The sequence below is a fragment of the Apostichopus japonicus genome, chromosome 13 (assembly GCF_037975245.1).
Source record: "Apostichopus japonicus isolate 1M-3 chromosome 13, ASM3797524v1, whole genome shotgun sequence".
Taxonomy (NCBI): Eukaryota; Metazoa; Echinodermata; class Holothuroidea; order Aspidochirotida; family Stichopodidae; genus Apostichopus; species Apostichopus japonicus.
Genome location: NC_092573.1, coordinates 9295676 through 9322451, shown reverse-complemented (window position 1 = coordinate 9322451; position 26776 = coordinate 9295676). Strand labels below are relative to the sequence as shown.

The window sequence follows — 26776 nt, the reverse complement described above, 5'->3', positions numbered from 1 at the left end:
AATATTTGTACCCAATCTCAAGCACAGGACAATTTTATCTGGCATAGGGCCTATATTAGAGTCCAGGATTATACTACAGTTAACTTCACAATGCAAGATGACTAAAAGCCATCCTAAATCACAGGCACTTGTTGATTGATATGTTCTTGATGACACTGAAGAACAGTAATAACAGAAAAGGTCAGTAAATATTTAAATCTATCCTCAAAAACAGAACAATGTAACAGGCACAGGGCCTCTATGGGGGCAATGACTTTAACAAAACAAACTTCATCAGAAAAATTGAAGGCTATCCTAAATCATAGGCCCCTATTCAAAGTTATTTCCATGATAAAATAGGAAAATAGAAATAAAAAATCAAAGGTCATAAAATTAGTTAACCATCCCCAAACACAGGACAAAATTACATTCATAAATCCTCTATGTATGGGAGTCAATGACTATAGAATAGGAGAATATTCAAAAAGTCAGGAAATATTTGTATCCAATCTCAAGCACAGGACAATTTTATTTAATTTTATATATATATATATATATATATATATATATATATATATATATATATATATATATATATATATATATATTATTTTCTGTTAACCATGGTTGCTGCCATAGATCACTGTCAGTGAAAAATAAATTTGTGTCATCTTCAACATAACCAATGAGAAATTTTCAGAAATAAGTACATCAATAACATAACTTTTGAAAAGCAGAGACCCAAAGATAGACCAGGGGTCACCACAAATGAGGTCTAATGGATCAGAACTGCCTATTTAAAACATGTGAATTTTCTTTTTGTAATTGTCTTAAGGGTTTCTGATCCAGTGTAACCAATTTGCCACAGAAACCATATGCATATTTTTGTAAGAAATATATTATGGTCATTTGCATCAGACGCCTTTGTAGTGGTCTAAAGACATGTGATAGAAATATAAATGTTACTAGTATGAATCACCACATGATTTCACATGCTTAGACATTTTAAACTTCACAATTGGCCCTCTTTCCCTACAATGTACTAACAAAATGATTTCCCAATGATACAAAAAGTAAAAGTAAATTGGTTTCCCCCAAAACAGAATTTGTAATGAGAAATGAACAACTCTCATGTAAATCACCTTCAGGACCGCTACTTGATTCCCCAAGCAGGGAGATGGAGTATTTGGATAAGAGAGGCTTTCCTTCTCTTCTGGTCCTTGCCCTCATAGGGCCATAATGGACACCCAAAGAGTCACCAATGATTTCGAAGTCTGCTTCTGCAAGAAGCCTGCCAGCTTTGAAGGAAGATTGTACCCCTATATTACAAAGGGATGAGAATAGACAAAACATGAAGAACCATTATCTACAGTACATTACATTTTTAATGGCTGATTTTCAGAACTTCTTAAAATCTCAAGTGCTGTACCTCTTAATTATTATAGAAATTTGGCAAAACTACCATCAGCAAAGAAATAAAATTGGAAGCTTAATATCTACCATTAGCAACTGCTTTCAACATATATTCAATGAAGTAATAGCAAGAGATCATTCTCAATATATGCACATTTGCTGAGCTGAAAGACATTTGTCTATTTATGATCATTATCACTTTAAACTTCCCCTGTTCAAAATACAAGAAGTTCAGGAACCAACATGGCTCAGCAAAATTTCAAAAACTCATTCAAATGAGTGGCATGCAAAGAAGTACCCCTAATGCAAACAGGTGGACAGAACAAAATTGTTTCTTAATTTGCACGCATTAACATATCATCATTAGCTGCTGCCATACCACACATGCTCCAAGCATAAAGGAGTGAAACCTACACATATAGTCAGTATATTTCAAATTCCAATAACACACAAATGTTTTGAAACTGTATGCCCAATGCAACTTCCATTTAACTGTCTAATCACTCTCAATATGTCAAGTTACTGTGTTGTACCATATATAACTTCCATTTACAAAATGACCTGTTTCAAACAAGGATGATTATAAGTGCTTAGCAGAGAGACATATAATTGGAAACAATTCCATATTTAAAAGTTGTAACTGAAAAAGTTTTTTAAAGATAGTTCTATATGAGTTCTGCTATCACTGAAGCAACTGATGGGTGTTGCTTATTTTGGTTAACATTTTGTCCAAAGGCCAAAGCCACTCTTGAACTTTAATCTATCGTCACCCTTTGATGTTCTACAGTTTTGACTTCTTTATCCTTTTCTGCCCTGACACTGCCTTACTGAGTGACCAACATCTACATACTGAATGACTTTTGTCCTACTATATAGGGCATAGTCCTAAATCAGAAACAGAATCTTTGTACAACACTGCAGGTAAAAGGACTGATCAAGCATATGTGCAGGTGATAAGAACATATTATAAACATATATAGTCACATGGACAGACAAATTCATTTAAACTTACATGAGTAGCTCACTATCCACAATCCAGCAGCAATGCCTGTAATATACTTCATAGTTCTGGGACATTTCCCCTTTTCTGCAAAAAAAGATTTAAAACACAAAGTGATTTTGCTTCCTTTATTGTTTGTGAAATTACCTAATCAGTCCTTGATAAAATGTATGTACACAACCTGCACTAGTTAATAAAGTTTATGAATGACATTCAAGAAGGTCAGCCTGAGGTCAGAATTTTGACAATGTCAACAAGTGCACACTTCTAAGGGTATTAAAGAACTCCTTATCACACCCAGCAATTAAACTCAAACATGAAGATATATGTAAGAATACTGAAATCCATGAGTTTAGACATTTTATTCACATGTGCTGTTGGTTAATGATTACTTAAAAGATTTTGAAGTTACCAATAACATGAAGCGAGTTAACTAACTGATAAAAGAATAAGAAGACATTAAAATAGAGTTACAACAATACTCACCAGCAATGAGAATAACATGGGTTGTGGTACTCTCTATCATTGCAGTATATCTACAACCATGGAGGTCTGCCAGCTTCTGTATATGATTCTGTATAGCAAAATCTGATAGGTTAAAAAAAAATGAAGTGAGTATAATTTGTCACTTATAAATGTGAATATAAACCACATTTATGCTCTTAATTGAAGAGTATATTTAGGATCTTACTTTTGATCAATTTTCAAAGTCTGAAGCACAATCATGTAAATTCTAACACTAGAAATAACAGATAGTGAATAACTTTCTTTACAAGTCAGTAATATTCATATCCATGCATGCACAAAAGAGAATGTTCACATAAATGTCAAATAACCTCTTGAAGGAGTTCACAAGAGCACCAATGGTACAGTAACTCATACCATAATGACAAGTATGAATTAGAGCAGCTAATAAGAGTCCAATTAAAAACCCTTTGTCACAGCGTGAGCTGAATTTCAACCAAAGCTATTAGTATTCTGGATAATCACAAGTCTTTGACCAAAAAGTCCTTAAGATTAAAGATAAGGGCACAATAATGGACAGCCTGCACCGAATAATACAACTCACACTGCAATGAATGAATAGGCCTAACCTATATGCATATTGCATTAGCAAAGTTAAGTTTGGTATGGAGAGCAAAAATGTTTACAGTATGTTGTTTTCACTTGTCTTCAAGTTTTGAAAAGATCCCTAAATCTGCCTGTTGTTGTCAAAAATGGCTGTTGATAACCCAAACTCTGACAAAATATTCCCCAACACACGCATAAACAAAAAACTGTACAGCAATAGGAAGGATATATTTATCTCCCTTTTCATAAAAATAGCTATCAGCTGTGTGAGTGTGTCCTGACATATGCTCTTGATAACAGAAAGTTTCTTAAGTTAACACACATGTCAATGGACAGAATACCACTCACCTGCTGGAACCGATGCTTTAAGCCACTTGACACAAATGAGAATGCACTTAGGACAGTCTCTGCATCCATCTGGTCTGGCAAAGGATCACTTAGATTTTTTGTGTCTGCAGATCCACTAGGGACAGTCTCTGCATCCATTTGGTCTGGCAAAGGATCACTTTGATTTTTGGTGTCTGCAGATCCACTAAAGACAGTCTCTGCATCCATCTGGTCTGGCAAAGGATCACTTTGATTTTTGGTGTCTGCAGATCCACTAGGGACAGTCTCTGCATTCATTTGGTCTGGCAAAGGATCACTTTGATTTTTGGTGTCTGCAGATCCACTAGGGACAGTCTCTGCATACATCTGGTCTGGCAAAGGATCACTTTGATTTTTGGTGTCTGCAGATCCACTAAAGACAGTCTCTGCATCCATCTGGTCTGGCAAAGGATCACTTTGATTTTTGGTGTCTGCAGATCCACTAGGGACAGTCTCTGCATCCATCTGGTCTGGCAAAGGATCACTTTGATTTTTGGTGTCTGCAGATCCACTAGGGACAGTCTCTGCATCCATTTGGTCTGGCAAAGGATCACTTTGATTTTTGGTGCATGCAGATCCACTAGGGACAGTCTCTGAATCCATCTGGTCTGGCAAATGATCACTTTGATTTTTGGTGTCTGCAGATCCACTAAAGACAGTCTCTGCATCCATCTGGTCTGGCAAAGGATCACTTTGATTTTTGGTGTCTGCAGATCCACTAAAGACAGTCTCTGCATCCATCTGGTCTGGCAAAGGATCACTTTGATTTTTGGTGTCTGCAGATCCACTAAAGACAGTATCTGCATCCATCTGGTCTGGCAAAGGATCACTTTGATTTTTGGTGTCTGCAGATCCACTAGGGACAGTCTCTGCATCCATTTGGTCTGGCAAAGGATCACTTTGATTTTTGGTGCATGCAGATCCACTAGGGACAGTATCTGAATCCATCTGGTCTGGCAAAGGATCACTTTGATTTTTGGTGTCTGCAGATCCACTAAAGACAGTCTCTGCATCCATCTGGTCTGGCAAAGGATCACTTTGATTTTTGGTGTCTGCAGATCCACTAGAGACAGTATCTGCATCCATCTGGTCTGGCAAAGGATCACTTTGATTTTTGGTGTCTGCAGATCCACTAGGGACAGTCTCTGCATCCATTTGGTCTGGCAAAGGATCACTTTGATTTTTGGTGTCTGCACAATATTGTATGGTGCAACTATCAGGATTGAGATGATTTTCTAAAAAAGAAAAAATAATTGAATATGATAACAACACAAAGATCAGAGTGATTTTCGACATAGCCGAAGTGGCCAATGGTTTATATAAACAGGCCATATATTGGCAGATTTGATGCCCCAAAACAGTGAACAATTAAACAGATACATGCCTGCTTATATGCAAACATTTTGTAAATTCAACTTTTAATCAAACTCGTCCTTGAATTGCAATATATATATATATATATATATATATATATATATATATATATATATTTATATATATTTATATATATTTATATATATATATATATGCCTCTTGATCATTCAACTTAATTAGTATTCAACTGATGAATTCCAAAGACAGTAGAATCCTACAATCCAGCTGCATAGTCACTTGCAAAATTCATAAAGACTTTCAAATTAATTGATATAGAAATGTAATAACAAGCATTTACAAATATCCCAAGCTGAGAACAATTGGGAATTGTGCAGTTTTAATTGTATGGCACTGCTCCAGCATTACTGCACTGTTACTTGTCTTTGACTGTGTTCTTGGTACATATTTGTAAGTATATATGCTATATTTGTGGGTTGGTTCCAACAATCTATTTAATGACACAACTTTTGTGGCCTTACTGTATGCTCTGTAAGAACTAAAAGCTTGTGAAACAAGAAATGTAGGTGAGCTCCAAAACAATATTTACATTCAAAACAAACAATACATGAAAACTCTGAAAAGCACTTTCTGAGAGGTATACGTACCTTTGACAGTTTTGAATTCATATTTATACCGTACTTTCATACTTTAAACATACCAGTTTTTAAGAATTGCTTCTTAATCTGCTTTCACCTAACCAACCCTAAATCAAGCAGTGTTGAAGGTTTTACTCAGTCAATGCTGAGGCATAGAAGTTTTAGCCTAATAACTTACCCTCATAAAATGCTATGCAATCCTCAATAGTGGGCCTCAGTTTTTCATCCCTGTTAAGCATGTTTTCCAATAGTGGCTGAAAAGTGTCATGTGTTCCAAGATGTTTAAGGCTATATTGACCTTTTTTCATGTTTGTCACCACACCTTCTGGCTGATCAGTGTAAGGCACTGTGGTTTCGAATGGGACATGTCCATCACTCAAAATGTAATACATGAGGCATGCCAACATCTGAAAGAAGGAAAAATACTTACAAAATAATTAAAATTGATCATAACTTTCAAATGTAATGTTAAAATTGTATGTTAATCAATTTCAAAAAGTGAGATTGAAGATTTCCTTTTTTTTTCAAGACCCTCTCCTTAGTAGTGGATCCATAACTAACGTACCGCTGAAAATCATTTTGAAAATTGACTGTTTAATGATTTATGGCATAAAAAAAGTAAAAATATTGTATAATAATGTTGTCAGATTGCTGCCAGTTTCCTGTACAGTAGAGATGCTTGTGGCATTTGTCTTCACAGAAATAACTAAATAGATAGTGGTGCAGTAGTTGTGTGGAGACAGGTTAGTGAGAAGTGAAGTCAATTTTAAAGATTTCCACCATCCAGTGACTAACATATTTTGCATTGCTTATGGGGAAAAAATCACTGCAAACCAGTTGTTTTAGGTATCATGCACTCAACTTTTACAAAATGTTATGGTTATGATCGCATGGATAGTTATGCAATTGGTTTTGAAGGACAGAAACCTGTTAAAGTTTTAAGTGTACATTATACAGTCTGTGCAATCATGATATTTTGGGATGTTGGGCCAAATTCTCTGTGTATCAGATAGTAATTAGAATGCAAGGCAAGCACATGTCGAGGTAATACAATGCAACACAATTACATTTTCAATTGAAAATTTGTTTGGGAAGTGTTTTATTATACAAATAATTTATTTTAGCATAAAAGAGTCATTTGATAACATGGTGTTTATAATCTAAGAAGAAAAGAGAGGTTTTTGCATGGATGAGTAGTTAGCTCTATGTAGATTGGACAAGGTGTTTTCATAACAGTTATTAAGATTGATTATTTGTAATCTATGTAACACTAAGTAGGAGTAAAGTGGAGAAGCGTTATACTCCTTACCCAATTCCATGCTTTATCACTGATCAGAAGTAGTCTTGAAAATAACATGGAGTTAACAATATTCAAGAATGAGGCATATGAATAATAGATTCCACAATCACATTACCAGAGGTGACCGTCCACCGAACAGTGACCCTTCTTAATTTGCAAATAAGCTAACAGGGCTAAATAAACCTTCCATCGCAAAAAGTATTACTGTCATGGCAAATGAAGTTATCCCATGACTTATGGAGTGCATGGCAAAACAATGTGAAATCACCCACAGTTGTCTCATTTCCAATTTTCAATTGTGACTTATAATCATTGTACAAATGTACTGTAAGTACTTTAGTGTAAAACAAGAACTTGTATTGTTTTCTCTCGTCATCTTTCTTTACCAGGAAAACTTTCTGTCTCTACGGGAAAATCCTACTGTCCCAAAATCAAGAGCTTGTCCATTCTATTGATTTTTTTGTGACAAAATATATAATAGTCAACTCTTCAAAGAGGGCTTCACTGTTCATATATTATTGACCTAACAGTAATTGTATGAAAGCAATAGCAGGATCATTGCAAAAGCTATCACATTTTATTTTGATATCTTGAAAATGAAATATATATACTTATAATGTAAATAAACTGTCTAATCTCAAGGAAGTGGTATGTAAGTGCAACCAACATAATGACATAAAGAACAGACTGGATAAAGTGGTATATACTTCACTATTCCCTCATTAAACAAACGCTGGCTGAAACAGACAGTTTAAATCAATTTGTGAGTAATTTTTTGGCTGCCAAGATATATTTAAGTAGCTTGACAGTGGCTCAAATACAGCAGCAATCCTGTTAATCAAAGCAAATAGTTGTTATGTCTCACCTGGATATCAGATGACTTCTTGTATCGGCAACGATTGTTGCTGGTGTTTTCAGGACTTGTCGAGCAGAGAGTTCCCATTGCTTTTGTAAGAAGGGTAGTGCCATGGGTAAATTGTCTAGAAATACAAAAATCTCCCAGAAGTATCTTTTCATTGTGATCTATGAATAAACAAAAGCAATTAATGTGCAATTAGTATAGACAAATAAATCCATAAAAGACAATTTGATTTCTGCACAGAAAGGTGACTATTGTTACTTTTACATTACTAATAAAATAACATAATACCTTTATATATGATTTTCTGTTTTAATTGAAGCTGTAAAGCTATTAAATTAAAAGTTTCTTCTACATGATTTTAAAACCACTACAATGTTTGTGGACATTTACAAATTTAATTCTACCACATTTGCTCGGTGGTACTTTTCCTCACTGAGACTTTAAATAATATATATTGCTTATTTTGGCGAATAAGAAAGAACCACTGGGAGGTATTCCTTTATATAATTCCCATTATGCATTTGATGTAAACAAACTGAAAGAATATGAATTGCCTATTTCTTTGCCTGTGTGATCCTGTAATCACACCTTTATCTTTATCTCTGTTTACAAGCAAGCAGATTGTTTTGATATTCAATTTACTAGTTGGCTGTTGGGCAGCCCTGAATGACACTCACATAGCAAATTGTAATGTAAACAAAAGTTATCATTCTTAATGTTTAAATGAAAATTTCAAATTTTTCTAGCACTATGTGTATTAACCAAAAATTTGGAATGAATAACATCATTCAAAAGATTTGACTGTAAAATATAAATCAATACTGAGAGTGATAACTTGAAGGCAAACTGGGACTAACAGTTTTAGCATGCTTAAAATTGAGGGCAATTCTCATTGACCTGTGACCAAAATTACAATCATGCATGGCTCTTCTGCTGCTGTTGGTTTTTGTAATGCTGTGCAAAAGTTGTGTTGAATTTGATGCAAACAAGTTAATGACCAGCACCATGGAATGGAAATCTCTAATACAAATACAACATTCTGAAATGACTCTCAAACAAGCCCTGTGACTGCTTACCTAAGAGAACATTACTTGGTTTCAAGTCCCGGTGGAGAATGTTCAGTTGATGCAATTCTGCAATGCCGAGCATAAGTTGATAAGTTAGAGATGCTCTTTTGTTTGCTGTGAGCTGAGGTCTTAATGGGTTCCCCTTGTTTTCAATTATTTCCTCTAAGTTATATTCACAAAGGGGTGAAGCTAAATAGAGAAAGTCATCATCTTCTTCCGAAAGTGTGTTTCTTAACAAATGCTTTGATCCTTGCATGCCCTCATTAAGCACTTTATTCACAGTTTGTTCCATAGAGTGGGTGCCCTGGTTCAGTCTTTTGATTGCTACAGGCCATTGCTCATCTACCAGTCCAATGAAAATTTGTGCGCCATTGCTACCATCAGCAATTTTGTACTGCCTGCTGAAAGAAAGTCGCCCAATTGACTTGAAACAAACTCTAGAGTCTTTGTTTAGGAGCTGCTCTAACTGATGAGCCCATCGCTGTTGGTTCTAATAAAGAACAAAAATCAATTGCATTAAATCAATTTCTAACAAAACACTGACTTGAGGGAAAGAACATCCAACAGTTATTTTAACATAACTTCATCCAAGAGACCTGTATATGCTAATTAGGTAAACACTTTACACTCAGGTGGCCATGATTTTAAAACGTAAATGTAACAGACAGGTTAGAATCCACCCTCAAACACAGGACCATAGTAAGGGTCATTAGGTATACACTGTTCATTCAGTAGCCATGAAAAAGTAACTGTAACAGACAGGTTAGAATCCACCCTTAAACACAGGACCATGGTAAGGGTAATTAGGTATACACTGTACATTCAGGTGGTCATATGAAAGTAACTGTAACAGACAGGTTAGAATCCACCCTTAAACACAGGACCATAGTCATTAGGTATACACTGTACATTCAGTAGCCATGAAAAAGTAACTGTAACAGACAAGTTAGAATCCACCCTCAAACACAGGACCATAGTAAGGGTCATTAGGTTTACACTATACATTCAGTAGCCATGAAAAAGTAACTGTAACAGACAGGTTAGAATCCACCCTCAAACACAGGACCATAGTAAGGGTCATTAGGTATACACTGTACATTCAGTAGCCATGAAAAAGTAACTGTAACAGACAGGTTAGAATCCACCCTCAAACACAGGACCATGGTAAGGGTAATTAGGTATACACTGTACATTCAGTAGCCATATAAAAGTAACTGTAACAGACAGGTTAGAATCCACCCTCAAACACAGGACCATGGTAAGGGTCATTAGGGATACACTGTACATTCAGGTGGTCATATAAAAGTAACTGTAACAGACAGGTTAGAATCCACCCTCAAACACAGGACCATAGTAAGGGTCATTAGGTATACACTGTACATTCAGGTGGTCATATAAAAGTAACTGTAACAGACAGGTTAGAATCCACCCTCAAACACAGGACCATAGTAAGGGTCATTAGGTTTACACTGTACATTCAGTAGCCATGAAAAAGTAACTGTAACAGACAGGTTAGAATCCACCCTCAAACACAGGACCATAGTAAGGGTCATTAGGTATACACTGTACATTCAGGTAGTCATATAAAAGTAACTGTAACAGACAAGTTAGAATCCACCCTCAAACACAGGACCATAGTAAGGGTCATTAGGTTTACACTATACATTCAGTAGCCATGAAAAAGTAACTGTAACAGACAGGTTAGATTCCACCCTCAAACACAGGACCATGGTAAGGGTCATTAGGTATACACTGTACATTCAGTAGTCATATAAAAGTAACTGTAACAGACAGGTTAGAATCCACCCTCAAGCACAGGACCATAGTAAGGGCCATTAGGTATACACTGTACATTCAGTAGCCATATAAAAGTAACTGTAACAGACAGGTTAGAATCCACCCTCAAACACAGGACCATAGTAAGGGTCATTAGGTATACAGTCTGTACATTCAGGTGGTCATATAAAAGTAACTGTAACAGACAGGTTAGAATCCACCCTCAAACACAGGACCATAGTAAGGGTCATTAGGTATACACTGTACATTCAGGTGGTCATATAAAAGTAACTGTAACAGACAAGTTAGAATCCACCCTCAAACACAGGACCATAGTAAGGGCCATTAGGTATACACTGTACATTCAGTAGCCATATAAAAGTAACGGTAACAGACAGGTTAGAATCCACCCTCAAACACAGGACCATAGTAAGGGTCATTAGGTATACACTGTACATTCAGGTAGTCATATAAAAGTAACTGTAACAGACAAGTTAGAATCCACCCTCAAACACAGGACCATAGTAAGGGTCATTAGGTTTACACTATACATTCAGTAGCCATGAAAAAGTAACTGTAACAGACAGGTTAGAATCCACTCTCAAACACAGGACCATGGTAAGGGTCATTAGGTATACACTGTACATTCAGTAGCCATATAAAAGTAACTGTAACAGACAGGTTAGAATCCACCCTCAAACACAGGACCATAGTAAGGGTCATTAGGTATACACTGTACATTCAGTAGCCATGTAAAAGTAACTGTAACGGTTAGAATCCACCCTCAAACACAGGACCATGGTAAGGGTCATTAGGTATACACTGTACATTCAGTAGCCATATAAAAGTAACTGTAACAGACAGGTTACTGTAGAATCCACCCTCAAACACAGGACCATGGTAAGGGTAATTAGGTATACACTGTACATTCAGTAGCCATATAAAAGTAACTGTAACAGACAGGTTAGAATCCACCCTCAAACACAGGACCATAGTAAGGGTCATTAGTATACACTGTACATTCAGGTGGTCATATAAAAATAACTGTAACAGACAGGTTAGAATCCACCCTCAAACACAGGACCATAGTAAGGGTCATTAGGTAAACACTGTACGTTTAGGTGGATATGATTTGACAAAGTCAATGTAACAGCGAGGTTAGAATCCACTCTCAAACACTAGACCATCATTAAAGGTTTTTGTTTTCTAACTACCACAGATATCCTGAATTAATCAGTCATATTTAAGTCCACAGTCTACAAACCAAGGACCATATTGAAGGTGTATACTTGAAAATATAGGAGGCTAATGAATAAACTTCAACACATTGGAATCTATGCTCAACAATGTCTTCATCCAAATAAAGTTTGCTAGACAAACACAGGCAGAAGTATGTACACTTGTAAGATAGTCTTAACACTTCTATTTACAGATCCTTGCATGAATTGTCTCTACGATGCTTTTACTACAATGTTATGTTAGCAGTATTTTGAAGATTGCTATTTCCAGTAGAAAAACATTTGTTACTCACCTGAAATGGTTTAATATTATCTGCATGATCTCTTTCATCCATTGTTTCATCTCCATTCCCTGATTCTTTGTCACTCTCTGTTTCTTTTCTATTCTTGGCTGCATTGATGGAAACCTTAATTAAAGTAATTAACACCATTAAGCGACATGATTGCCAGACCAAGAGCCGCATGGCATCATGATTGGGACAGTCAATCAAGAAAAAGGCAAGGATTTTGTGTACTAGGCTAAAAGAAAGCAATCTTTTGCAACCCCAAAATTAATACAACATGTCAGCAATTACGAATGAGAGAAGAACCCCCTTGTCATAAACATTTCATGGTTAGGGTATTGGGCCATTCAGTGCAATATTTAAGATAATCATGTCACACTTCGAGGGACTATAGATATTAGTTCCTTGTTTGGAAGTTTGTTTAAATACAGATGATGCACCTTTGCTGTGCACATATACTCTATGTGCAACATTAAAACAACACAAACTACCTTTAAATATGTTTATTACAGCTAGATAACAACTTGAACATGTTTGTATACATCCAACTTTAACAGATAAGTGTAAATAAGAATTTTCACATCCATCCATAACTTTGCCCAAGACTGAACTCTTTTCATTTAAGAAAACTACTCAAACTGTAGTTTTGCTTGGTACAGTATATGACATTGAAGGAGTGGGTACTACGCACCTTAGACTGTTGCTGCAGCCATGGTAGGTGTTTGACTCCATAGTTGTATAGCAGCTCTTCCGCTTCTTGAATATCACAAAGTGCAAATAAACACAATGCAGGAGTGCCTTCAATGTCAACTACAGTTAGCTTAACGTTCAATTCATCTTTTTAGCCATGGTTCACCAAGCGCCCAAATGTTGGTCCAATACTTGGTTCTTCTGAAGCATTCAATACTGTGAAAATGACGAAAGCATATTAAGCCAACATAAAAAAAATTCTTACCAGAAAAAATAACAGAAAAAAGGCAGCAGTATAACCTGCCACCACTTTGCTATTGAACAAGCTACCAATATATTTACAGGAATCAATGACTGTTTTACTCACCAGAATTCCTGTCCTTTGGATTTGAAGAAAAATCGGAATCCAGTAGAAATGTTTTGCTCTAGTATATCTCCTTCTTCCCCTGTGAGCAGTTTCCCACAGTACTCGAGCAGAAAGTCTCCCTTTTCAAACTTTTGACTTGCAAATACGCCTCTTCCTAAACCGCAAAGCAAAGTGCAAATATTTACAAGTTTTCATTGAAAGTGTAAATATAAATAAATATAAATATAAATAAATATATAAGTAAATAAATTCATATATATATATATATATATATATATATATATATATATATATATATATATATATATATATATATAATATATATATTTATTATATTTAGAAAATATATTGGAATCTTCGGCCCCCCTGGGACTTTCGTCTACACACTTGGCAGTCGAATGAAAAGTACAAAGTGTAACACAATGAAAGTATGACGCTAGGTAAGTGTAAATGGCATTAATGGAATTTGAACCAAATAACCCATGACTATACAGGAAGCGGATTAAGGAGCAAAGAACGGATTACATATGTTTGTAGAACTGATAGTTGTTAAGGGGTCCTAAGTCTTTGCTGAGGCCGGTGATGTCAGACTTTATACGAAAGATTCAATCGATTTCTTTACTATCAGTTCAGGCTTTCACAGTTTATTGGTGATATTATGGCAATAAAACTCCTTTCATTCCTCAACTGAAAATGTGTATTTCATTTTCGGACTGAAAACGTGTATTTTATTTTCGGACTGAAAACGTGTATTTTATTTTCGGACTGAAAACGTGTATTTCATTTTCGGACTGAAAACTTGTCGGACTGAAAACTTGTCGGACTGAGGGTTGTACCCCACCTGTACAACAGTCCAATGACAATGGCACTGTATTGATATCTTACCACTTCCTTTTGAGAACTTGGAGAAATGGCATGGCAGAGAAAAGGGATGCAGATTGCAAAGGCTTTGCTAATGAAGGCAAAGTAAAGTGGACAAGATCCATACCTAGCTATTAGACTACAGGAATACACCAAGAGATAATATTCTCGAACCACCTGTACAACGACTGTTTGGACGAAGGACAAAGACCCTACTTCCAACAACTGATCATTTACTCGAGCCAAAAATACTGAAGCCAGAGACAGTACACAAAAGACTAGTAGAGAAGAAACAAACACAAAAAAAACCCTATTTTGACAGACAGACAAAGATATTACCAGAACTGCAACCAGGAGATAATGTTCACATATACAGACTGACAAAAGTTGGAAACCAGTCACTATTGAATCTAATGCTGAACAGCCCAAATCATACTATGTAGAGACAGGTGAAGGTGTACAGTATAGACGCAACCGCAAACATTTACTTCAAACTGGTGAAACATTTAGTTATGACGACAGTGATATAGTTAATTCTGACAATGAACAAACCTCTTCAGAGGACCAAACCACGAACACTTATTTATGAAGAAGTATTAGAGCAAAGACAAAACCACGTTGGCACAGTGACTATGAAATGTGACCAAAGGAATTTAATTATTTCTGATAGTGAAGCGATAGTCATTTGGTAACCTAGAACCAGTTGTCAAATCTTTGCTAGAAATTGACTTTATGGTTATGCAGTGTTAGGTAAAAGTATATTTTTTTCTCATCCGAGTCCTTAAATTTATTTTAACTGAAAAGGGGAGATGTAACATGTTGTACTCATTCTACAGTATTTTACTTTACACCTCCCTTTAGCAACCACAATATGTCCTGTTGTAACCACCAACCTACCTTAAGAAGCATGGGGCTGTGGTCACTCTCAGGAATGTTGTATATGACATATATATGATGCATGTTAGTAGAAGTAGTTAAGAACAATGAATCTGTTATAATGACACACTCTGAATGCAGTAGTCAAATGAAAAATCCTCAAAGTTTGGGATTTTTACAAAAAAACGTTTTTGCCTGTTTTGATGTTCCATGTGTTTTGAGCCTGGGTATTGTACTGTACTTCAAGGTTATTCAATTCAATACTGTGCAGTTTTTAATTTCATATTAAAAAAATACTATTTGCAATGTACTTGTCTGCTCCTGGTTGAATTCATTTAATTAGAAGACTTAAAAAATGAATTTCAACCAGTACATACATGTATGTACAGTGTGTACAGTACATACACTGCACTGGGTGTATGTACGGAGTGCCATGAATGCCAGAAGACTATGTTTAAACCTAACACTAATATACACACTGTACATATTCAAATGGTTAAATTAGAAGACTTTACTATAAAATGAATTTCAGCTAGTACATACATCTATGTACAGTGTGTACAGTACATACATTGTACTGGGTGTATATGTGCAGTGTGTATATTAGTGTTAGGTTTAAACATAGTCTTCTGGCTCTCATGGCACTCCGTACATATACATCCAGTAAAGTGTATGTACTGTACACATTGTACAGACATATGTATGTACTGGTTGAAATCCCAAACTTTGAGGATTTTTCATTTCAAAATAAGGCAAAACACCCTTCTGAAATTTTTTGTACAAACAGGGTGGTACTATATCTCTTCCAGAAAAAATTATCAGATTTTTTTAATTTGACACGTTTTGAGTTATTGGCCGTCAAATACGACCTCTTTTGTACATCTGAGCAACTTAACAACTTCATAAATTAATATTGAGAACAGCTAGAACCCTGAAATTTGTTAAGGTGTAAGAACTTTATACTAATAATTAAAGTATAAAACCGTGACAGCTCTAACATGGTTACTTTGGTAAAAAATTAGCATCAAAACCCCTACCTCATGCTGAATCGCATCATGAAATAGCAACTTAAGAGTTGCACAACTTGCAAACATATTATAGGAAAGCATTGTTATCATTATTTTGTAATGTTTATACTAGAAATAATAACATCTGAAAGAATTAAGTACCCTGAAGCAATGGTTTAGGAGCAATTCATCACTAAAAATGGCACATTTTTTAGTGAAAAGTACAAAAATCGAATATTTTGACACTTTTAAGTTGACCTAACTCAACAAGACAATATTTTTGTAGCCTATTTTTTTATTTTCCTGTTCTATGGGATAGACTCTATAGGCTTCTGTAATAGAAAGGTAGTAGAATGTTTAAATGCTGAGAAATGAGACCTCAAAAGTCAAGAAAATGTCAAAATGCCATGGTGGCAACAAATTGCAGAATTTAAAAGTGTGATAAATCAGCCAATTGTAAAGAAATGCAACTGAAATTTTCAGAATATGCTTGTTTCATGGTGGTTCAATCATACAAAAAGTTTGGGAATTTTTCAAAGATGTCGAACTACAACATACCCCAAAATTTGGTGATTTGATATGGAATGACCCATCACTAAATAGCTACATTTAGCTTCGATAGAAAACCTTAGATAGCTGTTAGTACTAACATACACTCTTGAAGGCCCTTTGAAATAGTATACTTGAGCTGTCATTAGAACATTACGATGCTTACTGAGGTCACACAAAGGTCAGTCACTTGTTTTACTTGAAATAAAGCTGATCATGTCATTTTGTAATAAAAACAATTGCATTATATCTAAGTAACTCACAGGATTGAAGAAACCTATAACCTAATATGTATCTTTCATAAAGCACATTCCATGTAAAAAGTTCAACGCTCCTCTTAAAATCTGCTAGTTGCATGTTGCATATAATGATATGCTGTATTGGCCCCAAATATGTCAGATTTCAAATATGGTTACCTTTGGTAACAATTCTTAAAATATTTTTATTAACACCCTGGAGGCTGGAGGGAATTAATTACCTCAATGAGACATACACCCATCATGTACATTCACTTAGGATGTCAGAGAACAATTTAGAGAGTAAACACCCCAGGAATGTATTTTTATTTTAAAACTCCTATATTTATATCATGCTATAATTTGGGACATATAGTCATATAGATACAGACTGCCTTTAACTTAAACCAGTCACTTGTCCGGCATTGTTTGGTCACATACAGTATGTGACATTGTATCCATGCACATACAGAGTGTTCATTGTAAATGTTGCCTTGTTTAAATCTGAATGTGTCCAGGAGCATGGGTGTGCATGGTTGGACATGTGGCATCAGCAAATCAGTGAATGCCACCATTCTCAACCAAATTAGGCAAACTTAAAATTGTTTGTGACATAACATGTGCTTCACAACACACCATTTAATCAATATTAATAATATTGGAGGAGAAAGGGAGAGGGAAGGGGTGTCGGTATTAAAATTCCCATTTTTCTCTTTATGTAGCTAAGCAGTAGCGTGCTCAAGGAGAGTTGTATAACATTAGCTGAACCTCAATACTGTACCAAGATACTGTACTGGGACATAGCATTCAGGTTATTCCATACTCAGAGTACTTTGGCCTTGACTGCAATTTAGCTAAGAATGTATGAAGGGCTGGAGTCTACATGCTACATGGTGAAGTAGATTGTAGGTTTTGGAGTGCAGGCATATGTAGAGTAAATCACACTCTGCTACATTACATTTGAAACAATAGTAAGATGATTGAAAATTTAGTGATAAAAGATGTGTATTCTTCTTTATCTGTGAAGAATTGGCAGTAGTGAAACTATTGTGTGGTTCATTCAATTCCATTGGCTCGGGATGGTGATGGATTCCAATCTTAAGTGTATTGGGAACTGTAGTATTTCACTGTCAAATATTAGTGGACACTTAGTATGTCATAAGCAACAAGCACATTTGGCTTCGGAGGTTGGTTGCACAGTTTAGCTGTGGGTCTGCTGTACACATGATCACCAAGCTTTAACATGTTACTTTATTTAATCCTTGTTAAAAAGTTTAGTTAATGACAGCAAATTAAAATTTAATTGAAGAATTTTCAACAACCAATGTCAATGAAATCAAGATTGCATTATATCTAAAACAGGTTTCCAATGTTGCAATGTAATAGTACTTAGTATGTGGTAACTGCTGGTATGCAATTTATGTGAATACACGTCACCTATTAGTGACACTTAAACCAAGTAACCTAAAAAAAAAAATCTTATCCACACCCTGAAATAATCAGGGGATTCAACGGAGTGTAACACGCTTTCAACCCAGACCAATTAGAATTATATTACTAGATTAAATTGCCTGAAATGGTTTGTTAACCCATACTGACAACATGATAATTGTACTGTAAGCCAAGTTGCAAACTGTGCCATTGCTATTTATGTCATCTGTGCAACAGACTAATAACCATAGCATTGGAAATTTCCAGTTTTCTTTGACAATTTGATATGCTGAATCTCAAATTCAAGCAGTTATGTTTATGGTCAAAAAGTTACTGACCAGGCTAGTGAAAGTTAAATTCAGGGATCAGTTTGGGTTATTTTATAACAAAAATGTCAATGTTTCCAAAGGTTTACCTTCCCTGAAATAGCAATGGATTTGGTTGAACATATCCATAATTCATGACGATGCAGGGAAACTTCAGATCAGGGCAGATGAGGGTGTAAGAGGGATATGGTAAATAGCTGATCATCTCAGCTTAGGATCAAGTATCCTTAGTGTGCATGAATGAAAATTGACTAATTGAATGGTGCTCCTGATTTTTTACTTTTTAATGTAACTGTATCTATTGTCTGTAAAGGCCAGTTGGAGATTATATTTAAAGGACCTTCAAATACACTCTTTGCTACTTCATGCATGTTCTTTTAGTTATATGATTTACAGTTAAAATAAATTGTATTTAATTTCCTTAATTCTTACAAATTGATCCCTTGTTTAAAGCTATAAACATCCAATATCTGTGTTTTGAAACATCAAGGTAATTTTAGGTAACTGTATGCCTCTTAACAATTCCCTTTAAATGGGTTGGTTTATACATGGAGGTAAATCCATAGCAGGGTATGGTTACCTGAACCTACAAATAGCTTGAGGCTCCATTGCTTGTTAAGTTGTAGATAGTACAGATTACATTTTGTTGACCTGGATTCAGGTCACTCTATGGTATACCAATGCACTTAGACATAATTAAATTAAAAGGTTTTATTAATGTTTTTTTCTAAATCTTTTGTGCAATCAGTGTCAAATATAGTATGCTAGAGCTTTGTGCTTGAAGATCATGAATCAGCTAAAAAAGAAATTGTGAAAAAAAAGGACTGGAGCAAGCTGGTAGCACTTCTGGATATAGATAATTATCAGTCGGTAAGGTTCCAGAGAACCTGTACAAGCACTAATAATTTCACAAATTTCAGGTTAATAGTGTGACCAACCCACCCCCACCCCTACCAAGATAATGAACCATGTAGATTATAAGCTTGACTATTTTCATAAAGATCCTCTAATTATGCCTTTGGCTTTTTCTTAGAATTATTATTAATAAAAATATTCTTAATTTTTTATTCAGGATGTGTCAGGGTCAATTTTCTAGCTGCAGTAAATTGCATTAGAATTAGAACTTAATCCAATCTCAGAGATAGGCTTTGTTTAAAGACTCCTTCTCTTTCATTGTTTAACAAATTGGAGCAGGAAATGTGTCACAACAATTCATCAACCGTGTGAACTGTACCTTCCACATTAATTAACACTTAAGGCCCACATCACGGTTAGGGCAGGTGGGATTAATAGCAGTGCAAAAGAGGTAAATTGCAAGTTAAGTTGAATCAGTCATGTACATAAATAGTATATCAAAAAATAATTGCAGGACATTACCTTTAAGGGGAACTTGCTGTACGAGAAAGCCATCTCTGTCTTTTTTTGTTTTTACATATGACCGTGCCACTTCCTCCGGCTTTTCTCTCTTTCTTCTCATAATTAGGACTGAAAAGCAATGCATAATTAATATTTAGCATAACATATCAATCATATTACAAAAAGGCTTAACCCATTTTCAAGATTCATTATGTTAAATATTCATATAACAATATACCCAATGTTATATTACTATAGTCTTTGAATTTTAATACAACAATGAGGAAACTCATTTAAGTATACATAGAGTGATTTCATGTGATATGCATTGTTATGTTAATGAGGCAAAGTCTCACTGGAAAGAGGCTGGTCTATTGCAAGAACTACATTAACTTTGAATACCTGCTGTAGATCCAATCCTATCTAATTTTACAAACTCAAGGTAGTTGCTCACAGCAGTCACAAGAAATAAAGTGTAGCCTAGCTACTTGACTATTGTTGCAATTTCAGATGAATTCATTCCAGCCACTGTGCCCTGATTTGACCTATAGACTATAGTGTTCTTCAATAAGTGTGCAGCTATCTGGTTTTCTATTGCAATAGTCAGTTATCTCCCTAACATGAGGTCCTCCTTCCATCTACATCATACATGTATGTAATTCACAGCCTTTCCCTGTGACCACATTGCTAAATCAACCTTGAGACTGCAAGATTAGGCGTGTAATGCCCTAACTGTACCCACGTAGCCTAAGTTAACTTAAAGCTACATAGTAATTAGTACTACTACTAGTAGTATTTAGTTAACAAGAGTCAAGACCCCCTTGGCCACGCCATGGCTAGTCATTGCCAAACTTAAGCCTTAAAATCCACATTTAAAGCACCAAAAATTATTAAAAAAGACTTAAATGTTACTCAAATGCTTCTTAAGAAAACATGAAACAAACAATTACAATTAGTTGTCTTCTAATTATACCTTGGAAATCCGTAACAGCCGATGTGGTTAGGCCACTGGCAAATACAACACAGTGTGTAAAGATATCTTTTCTGAAATATTTTGGAAATTTTGATATTTAGAATTTCTTCATTTTAAACACATGTGGTGGTCGAGATTATACATTAGTTTACTATAGACTTTCTAACATCAGATTGATTGGTTGCTTTAAATACAATAGGCTATGTAAGTTTTAGGATGATGATGAAGAAACGGTCGATCGTAGGTATAAAGGTCTTTTAGTCTGAGACGTCCTAGACCTAGGTGATATATTTACCAACGCTTATAATATGTATATATATATATTTATTAAGCTAATGAGTAGCTACACATAAGGGGTAAAGTAAAAAAGGCAAATGGAACTTACCTCTTGATCAACAATCTAATATTAAATCGAAAAACGGTTAGATACGAATATAATTTGGCTTCAGATTGCGAACGTCCAGACTTTGCCTCATTTGGTTATCGGCCGGTCCGAAAACTTTCAGTAAAGAGGCCTTTGCGGTTGTCTCAGGGATCATACAATCAGATATGATGAAGAAATCACAGACAGTCAACGTCATAACCCAGTGAGTAGTGACTCAGTCAGTATATAGCAATAACCACTACTTTGAACAGATCCAGCTTTTTTCCCGCCTTTGGAGAGATCCAGCTTGAAACTATGTAATCATTGTTCGTACTGTACAAGTTAACCTGAATGTCGATCTATTAATAAATTAACACACTTTAGAGCGTCCCGGGCTTGCCCCTGATATAAACACTAGGCTGGCAACAGCTCAAGGTTGTATCTGCCCATTCCCCCCTTAACTTAAATTTATGCGCTGTTAATTAAGTGTGTTCCTTGATACAGTGAGATTTCTGGATTTGTTAATAACTTGAAGCAGTTCCCTGATCATAGAGACCGTATATGGTTGGCCACAGTGGACAAAATTAGGAAATTTATGCCGACATATATTCGATTTAATGCTCACATAAATTCGGTTTAATACTGACATTAATTCTGAATCAAATACATTTTTATATCTACATAACTTTGATTTCATGTAGACATGAATTCGAATTAATGCTGGCATATATTCAAATAAATGCTGGCATATATTCAAATTATAATGCTGGCATAAAATCAATTTTAAGAGGGCATAGCCTGTAATTAATTTTATGTTGGCATATTTTCGATTTAATGTCAGCATATAGTCGATTTATAGTCAGCATATATTTAATTTAATGCAGACATATATACATATATTCGATTTATTGCTGACAAATATTTGACCAATTGTATTGCGGGAATATATTTCTGCATATTTTCACTTCCGACAACAATTCAGCCACATCCGACTATGGTATAGGCCATACTGGAAATAATTGCTGATTTAATGTCCATACGAATTAAACTTATTACCGGTTTCGGATTCTATTTAATAACGGCATTCATTTTCAGCCGATCACCATGCAGCTTCATGATATGATATAAATAATATAAATGAAATGAAATTATATAAATACTCCTAAAAAAATAGTCTACAGTCCCGCTCGCGTAAATTACTGGATATGTGTACGCGCACATGATCGTATAAAAAGTCGTATTAAAAAGTACAACCCCGTATAAACTCGTTGACAAACAAATTGCCGCGTAGACGCCGCGTAGACACGTCGTATAATCCCTGTACGAGTTTATACCAAGGAAATGCTATTGTGCTAAATGAATATGAATTAAAGTCGCCGAAAGAATTAGTGAGATGTTTGAACCAGCCGTTTCTTAAATCGTAGTTTAAGACGTGATATTCACCAACAGCGAAGAGATGATAGGTAAAGTGTTTGCCGGCATAAAACTTAACTTTTATATACAAATATATATACAGTATAAACAAATAACCTACATGCAAACTGCACACGTATGGTACACCGCGTTGTGTATAGGAACAAGTCACGCCCATAGGCGTACGAGGCGGGGGGGGGGCAGGGGGCAGACTGCCCCCCCAATTTCCAGAGGACAAGAAATTCGGGCAAAAGTCCTGAAAAATTCGGGCAGCCTAAGAGGAGAAAAATATATATAAATATGTAGTAGCTTGCCCGAATCTTTTCATATTTTTGCCCGAAAATTCCGTGGAGAGCGTTCTGTGTTATTTGTTTTGTGACATTAATATTAATATAACTTTATAAGCCTAATGATTTTCTTTATTTAGCATCATGATGCCCGAATATTTTCTCGTAAGCGTAGCTCATCTGGGCTACCATGCTTTTTGCACTATCGCCCAAAATTATTAACAGGGAACACTGCTCCCCCACAAACCGAAATGGTCCCGTACGCCTATGGTCAAACCCTATGTATATTAAACTGAGTGCATCATGACATATGCACAGTGCACGCCGTACTACCAGGGACGTCGCTAGAGGGGGCGGTGTGGGGTCACACTCCCCCAATCCTGGTAAAACTGACGATATTTGGAAAATTTTAGTGCAAAAGTCAAAATTTTCGATTGTCGCACTCTTATTTTCCGACTGACGCACTCTAATTTACATATATTCTTGTAATTTGTGAATGACCTAAAATTTTCGGTCCAGTCATATTTACCACGTTTTCCTTGTCACATTGAGAAATTGTTTCTCGCGATCCTTATACTCCATCATACAAAACTTCGTATTCATTCATTTATTTATCACCAATTGTGTACAAAGGGAAAGGAAGTCTCCTAAAAAGTCATAAAAGACTTAACAAGGTAGGAGACTCCCTGGGAGAAAAGAAAAGAAATATGAACAAATATTGATAATACAGAATATACGTAAGGATTAAATATACAGTAATAATATTATACAGTAATATAGTAATAAAATATTACTAGTACGAGTTAATAAATTCCCTTTTCAAATGTCTGGTGAATGTGGGTTTTGAAGTTATGAACTTCAATTTTTTTGATAGATCATTCCAGATTTGTATTGCTCTGTTATGAAGACCGAATTTCCCTATGTTACTATGGTAAAAATTGCAATGAGCGTTGTTGGCTTGTCTTGTGTGATGGTTATGTAAGACTCTGTTACTACAAATAAAGTCATTAAAAGTGCATGACTGGCAGTAATCCATTCCATGCTTTGTAAGCAAAGGCAGCAACCTTGACTGTTATAATATCACCGAGTTTTAATAAATTTAGGGACTTGAATATTCCACTAGTATGTTCAAGTGGTGGGGCATTAGCAATGTGACGTATAACCCTCTTTTGGAGAATATTTAGGCGGTCAATGTTAACATTGTATGTACCAGACCAAATAGTTGTACAATAGGATAAGTGTGGCAGAACTAGTGTTTGATAAAGCATTCTAAGGACATGCTGTGGGAGGAAATATTTCAGTTTAGATAATATACCAGTATTTTTTGCTACAGTGTTACATACTGACGAAATATTGTTATTCCAAGAGAGTTTGCTATCAATATTAATACCAAGAAACGTATGATTTTGAAAAAAATCATAATGCCTAATAGAACTACTGCACAATGTTCGCCAGCTTCAATTTGGATAGTTTATGCATTAATTTTACTATTGGATGGGTTGACCATGTTCGTTAGCTTCAAGTAAGTTCAGGATATACGTTTAATATTTAATAGTATACAAGTAAAACGTGCAATGCTAATCTACGGAAGCATAAAAGTGCCATCAAAATAAGAAAAACTTTGCCCCATAAGGTGACATTTTTCAGTAAATTGTTTAGATAACAAGATAAAATCTTATCAAAAATCAGAAAAATGTTGGATTGCTCAGTTGCTTTAACTGAGCAATTGAACAATTTTCTGCAAAATGTTTAATTGACAACTTATCATATCTCGTCAATTGTACATTTTGCTGCAATATGTTCAATTGTTACCTTCATTCCGTCTGAGCAATTGAAACATTTTCTGCAAAATGTTAATCGACAATTATCTTGTCTCGTCAACTCAACATTTTTCTGCAAAATGTTTAATTGTTCACTTCATTCCAAATGCTCAGTTGAAATGAAGTGAACGATTGATTTTTTTTTTTCATTTGAGTGATAAATAGCCCCACCCCCCCCCCCCCCGAAAATATTTTTTGAAATATTTAAAGTACCCAATAAACCTCCAATGAAGAAGAGAACTTATTCTGTTTGATTTCTTGACTTTAAGACCATAAGGGGAAAGTAGGAAACACTCACTAGGAGGAAGCATACCGGCAAACCAAAGACAATTTTGGTAATTTCACCTACAGACACGGGACATGTACTAAAACACATTCAATAAAGGTTAAAACCCACTCTTAAATAGCGATTCGATGACCTAAATATTATTTTCGATAATCAGTATAATTTAGCTGTATTTTTTTTTAACTCTGCACAAAATATATACGCACTCGATCGGACCGTTCGGCACCCCGTGTGTCCCGCAATTGGTATCTGCTTGCGTAGTTGAATGTGAAAACATTAACAGCTTGTAAATACAATATCTAAAGAGTTGAAAGTTGGCTGTACCTCCAACTTGCTGCATTTTCAGTTCCAACATGAAGTAGCCTGTCTTCAAAATTAGATACTATCGAAATGTGTTACAATTCTTGTCGCAATTGGAATATACTTGTCCCAATTGGTAACAACTTGAGTTGTTGCAATTTGTAATGAAGTCTTTCACAATATGAATGATAATAAACTGCGAGCGATACCAAAGAGAATATTTTCATTTTACAGTATTCCAGTTGAACGTCTTTGAGGCAAACCTATTTACATGTGATATATGTTTTCAGGTTGATGACTGTTCAAGGCTCATACTCTGAACCGTCTTACGCTTATGGTGACACGGATCGCGATCTAGTTCCAGCTTGAACTGGTCATTTTTTGTAATAATTAAATTACCCAATACCCCTCCAATGAAGAAGAGAACTTATTCTGTTTGATTTCTTGACTTTAAGACCATGAGGGGAAAACTAGAAACACTCACTAGGAGGAAACATACCTGCAAACCAAAGACAATTTTGGTATTAATTTGACCTACAGACACGGGACATGTGGAAAATTTTAGTTCAACAGTCGAAATTTTCGTCTTTCGCACTCTTATTTTCCGACTGTCGCACTCTAATTTACATATATTCTTGTAATTTGTGAATGACCTAAAATTTTCGGTCAAAATTGACCTATAATCAGTCATATTTACCACGTTTTCCTTGTCACATTGAGAAATTGTTTCTCGCGATCCTTATACTCCACCATACAAAACTTCGTATGATTTTGAAAAAATAATAATGTCTAATAGAACTACTGTACAACGTTTGCCAGCTTCAATTTGGATAATTTATGCATTAATTTTACTATTGGATGGGTTGACTATGTTCGTTAGCTTCAAGTAAGTTCAGGATATACGTTTAATATTTAATAGTATACAAGTAAAACGTGCAATGCTAATCTACGGAAGCATAAAAGTGCCATCAACATAAGAAGAACTTTGCCCCATAAGATGACATTTTTCAGTAAATTGTTTAGATAACAAGATAAAATCTTATCAAAAATCAGAAAAATGTTGGATTGCTCAGTTGCTTTAACTGAGCAATTGAACAATTTTCGGCAAAATGTTTAATTGACAACTTATCATATCTCGTCAATTGTACATTTTGCTGCAATATGTTCAATTGTTACCTTCATTCCGTCTGAGCAATTGAAACATTTTCTGCAAAATGTTAATCGACAATTTATCTTGTCTCGTCAACTCAACATTTTTCTGCAAAATGTTTAATTGTTCACTTCATTCCAAATGCTCAGTTGAAATGA

General features: G+C 35.2%; 1 protein-coding gene across 3 annotated transcripts; it reads right to left on the bottom strand.

Moving 5' to 3' along the window:
• Positions 1–883: 883 nt before the first annotated feature.
• On the bottom strand, positions 884–24915 carry LOC139978714 (uncharacterized). 3 transcript variants are annotated; one of them, XM_071989162.1, is made up of 12 exons: positions 20999–24915; positions 20047–20154; positions 13384–13537; positions 13018–13232; positions 12336–12449; positions 9038–9518; positions 7965–8122; positions 5978–6206; positions 3812–5064; positions 2879–2966; positions 2405–2479; positions 884–1298 (listed from the first exon to the last, which is right to left on the bottom strand). In XM_071989162.1, the coding sequence occupies exons 5-12, from the start codon at positions 12375–12377 to the stop codon at positions 1012–1014; spliced, it is 2613 nt and encodes an 870-aa protein (XP_071845263.1). In that variant the 5' UTR covers positions 12378–12449; positions 13018–13232; positions 13384–13537; positions 20047–20154; positions 20999–24915; the 3' UTR covers positions 884–1011. The 3 variants fall into 3 exon arrangements, with proteins under 3 accessions (XP_071845263.1, XP_071845264.1, XP_071845262.1); XM_071989163.1 differs by having other exon boundaries at positions 21384–24915; XM_071989161.1 differs by lacking the exon at positions 20999–24915 and having other exon boundaries at positions 20047–20491.
• Between the last annotated feature and the right edge of the window lie 1861 nt (positions 24916–26776).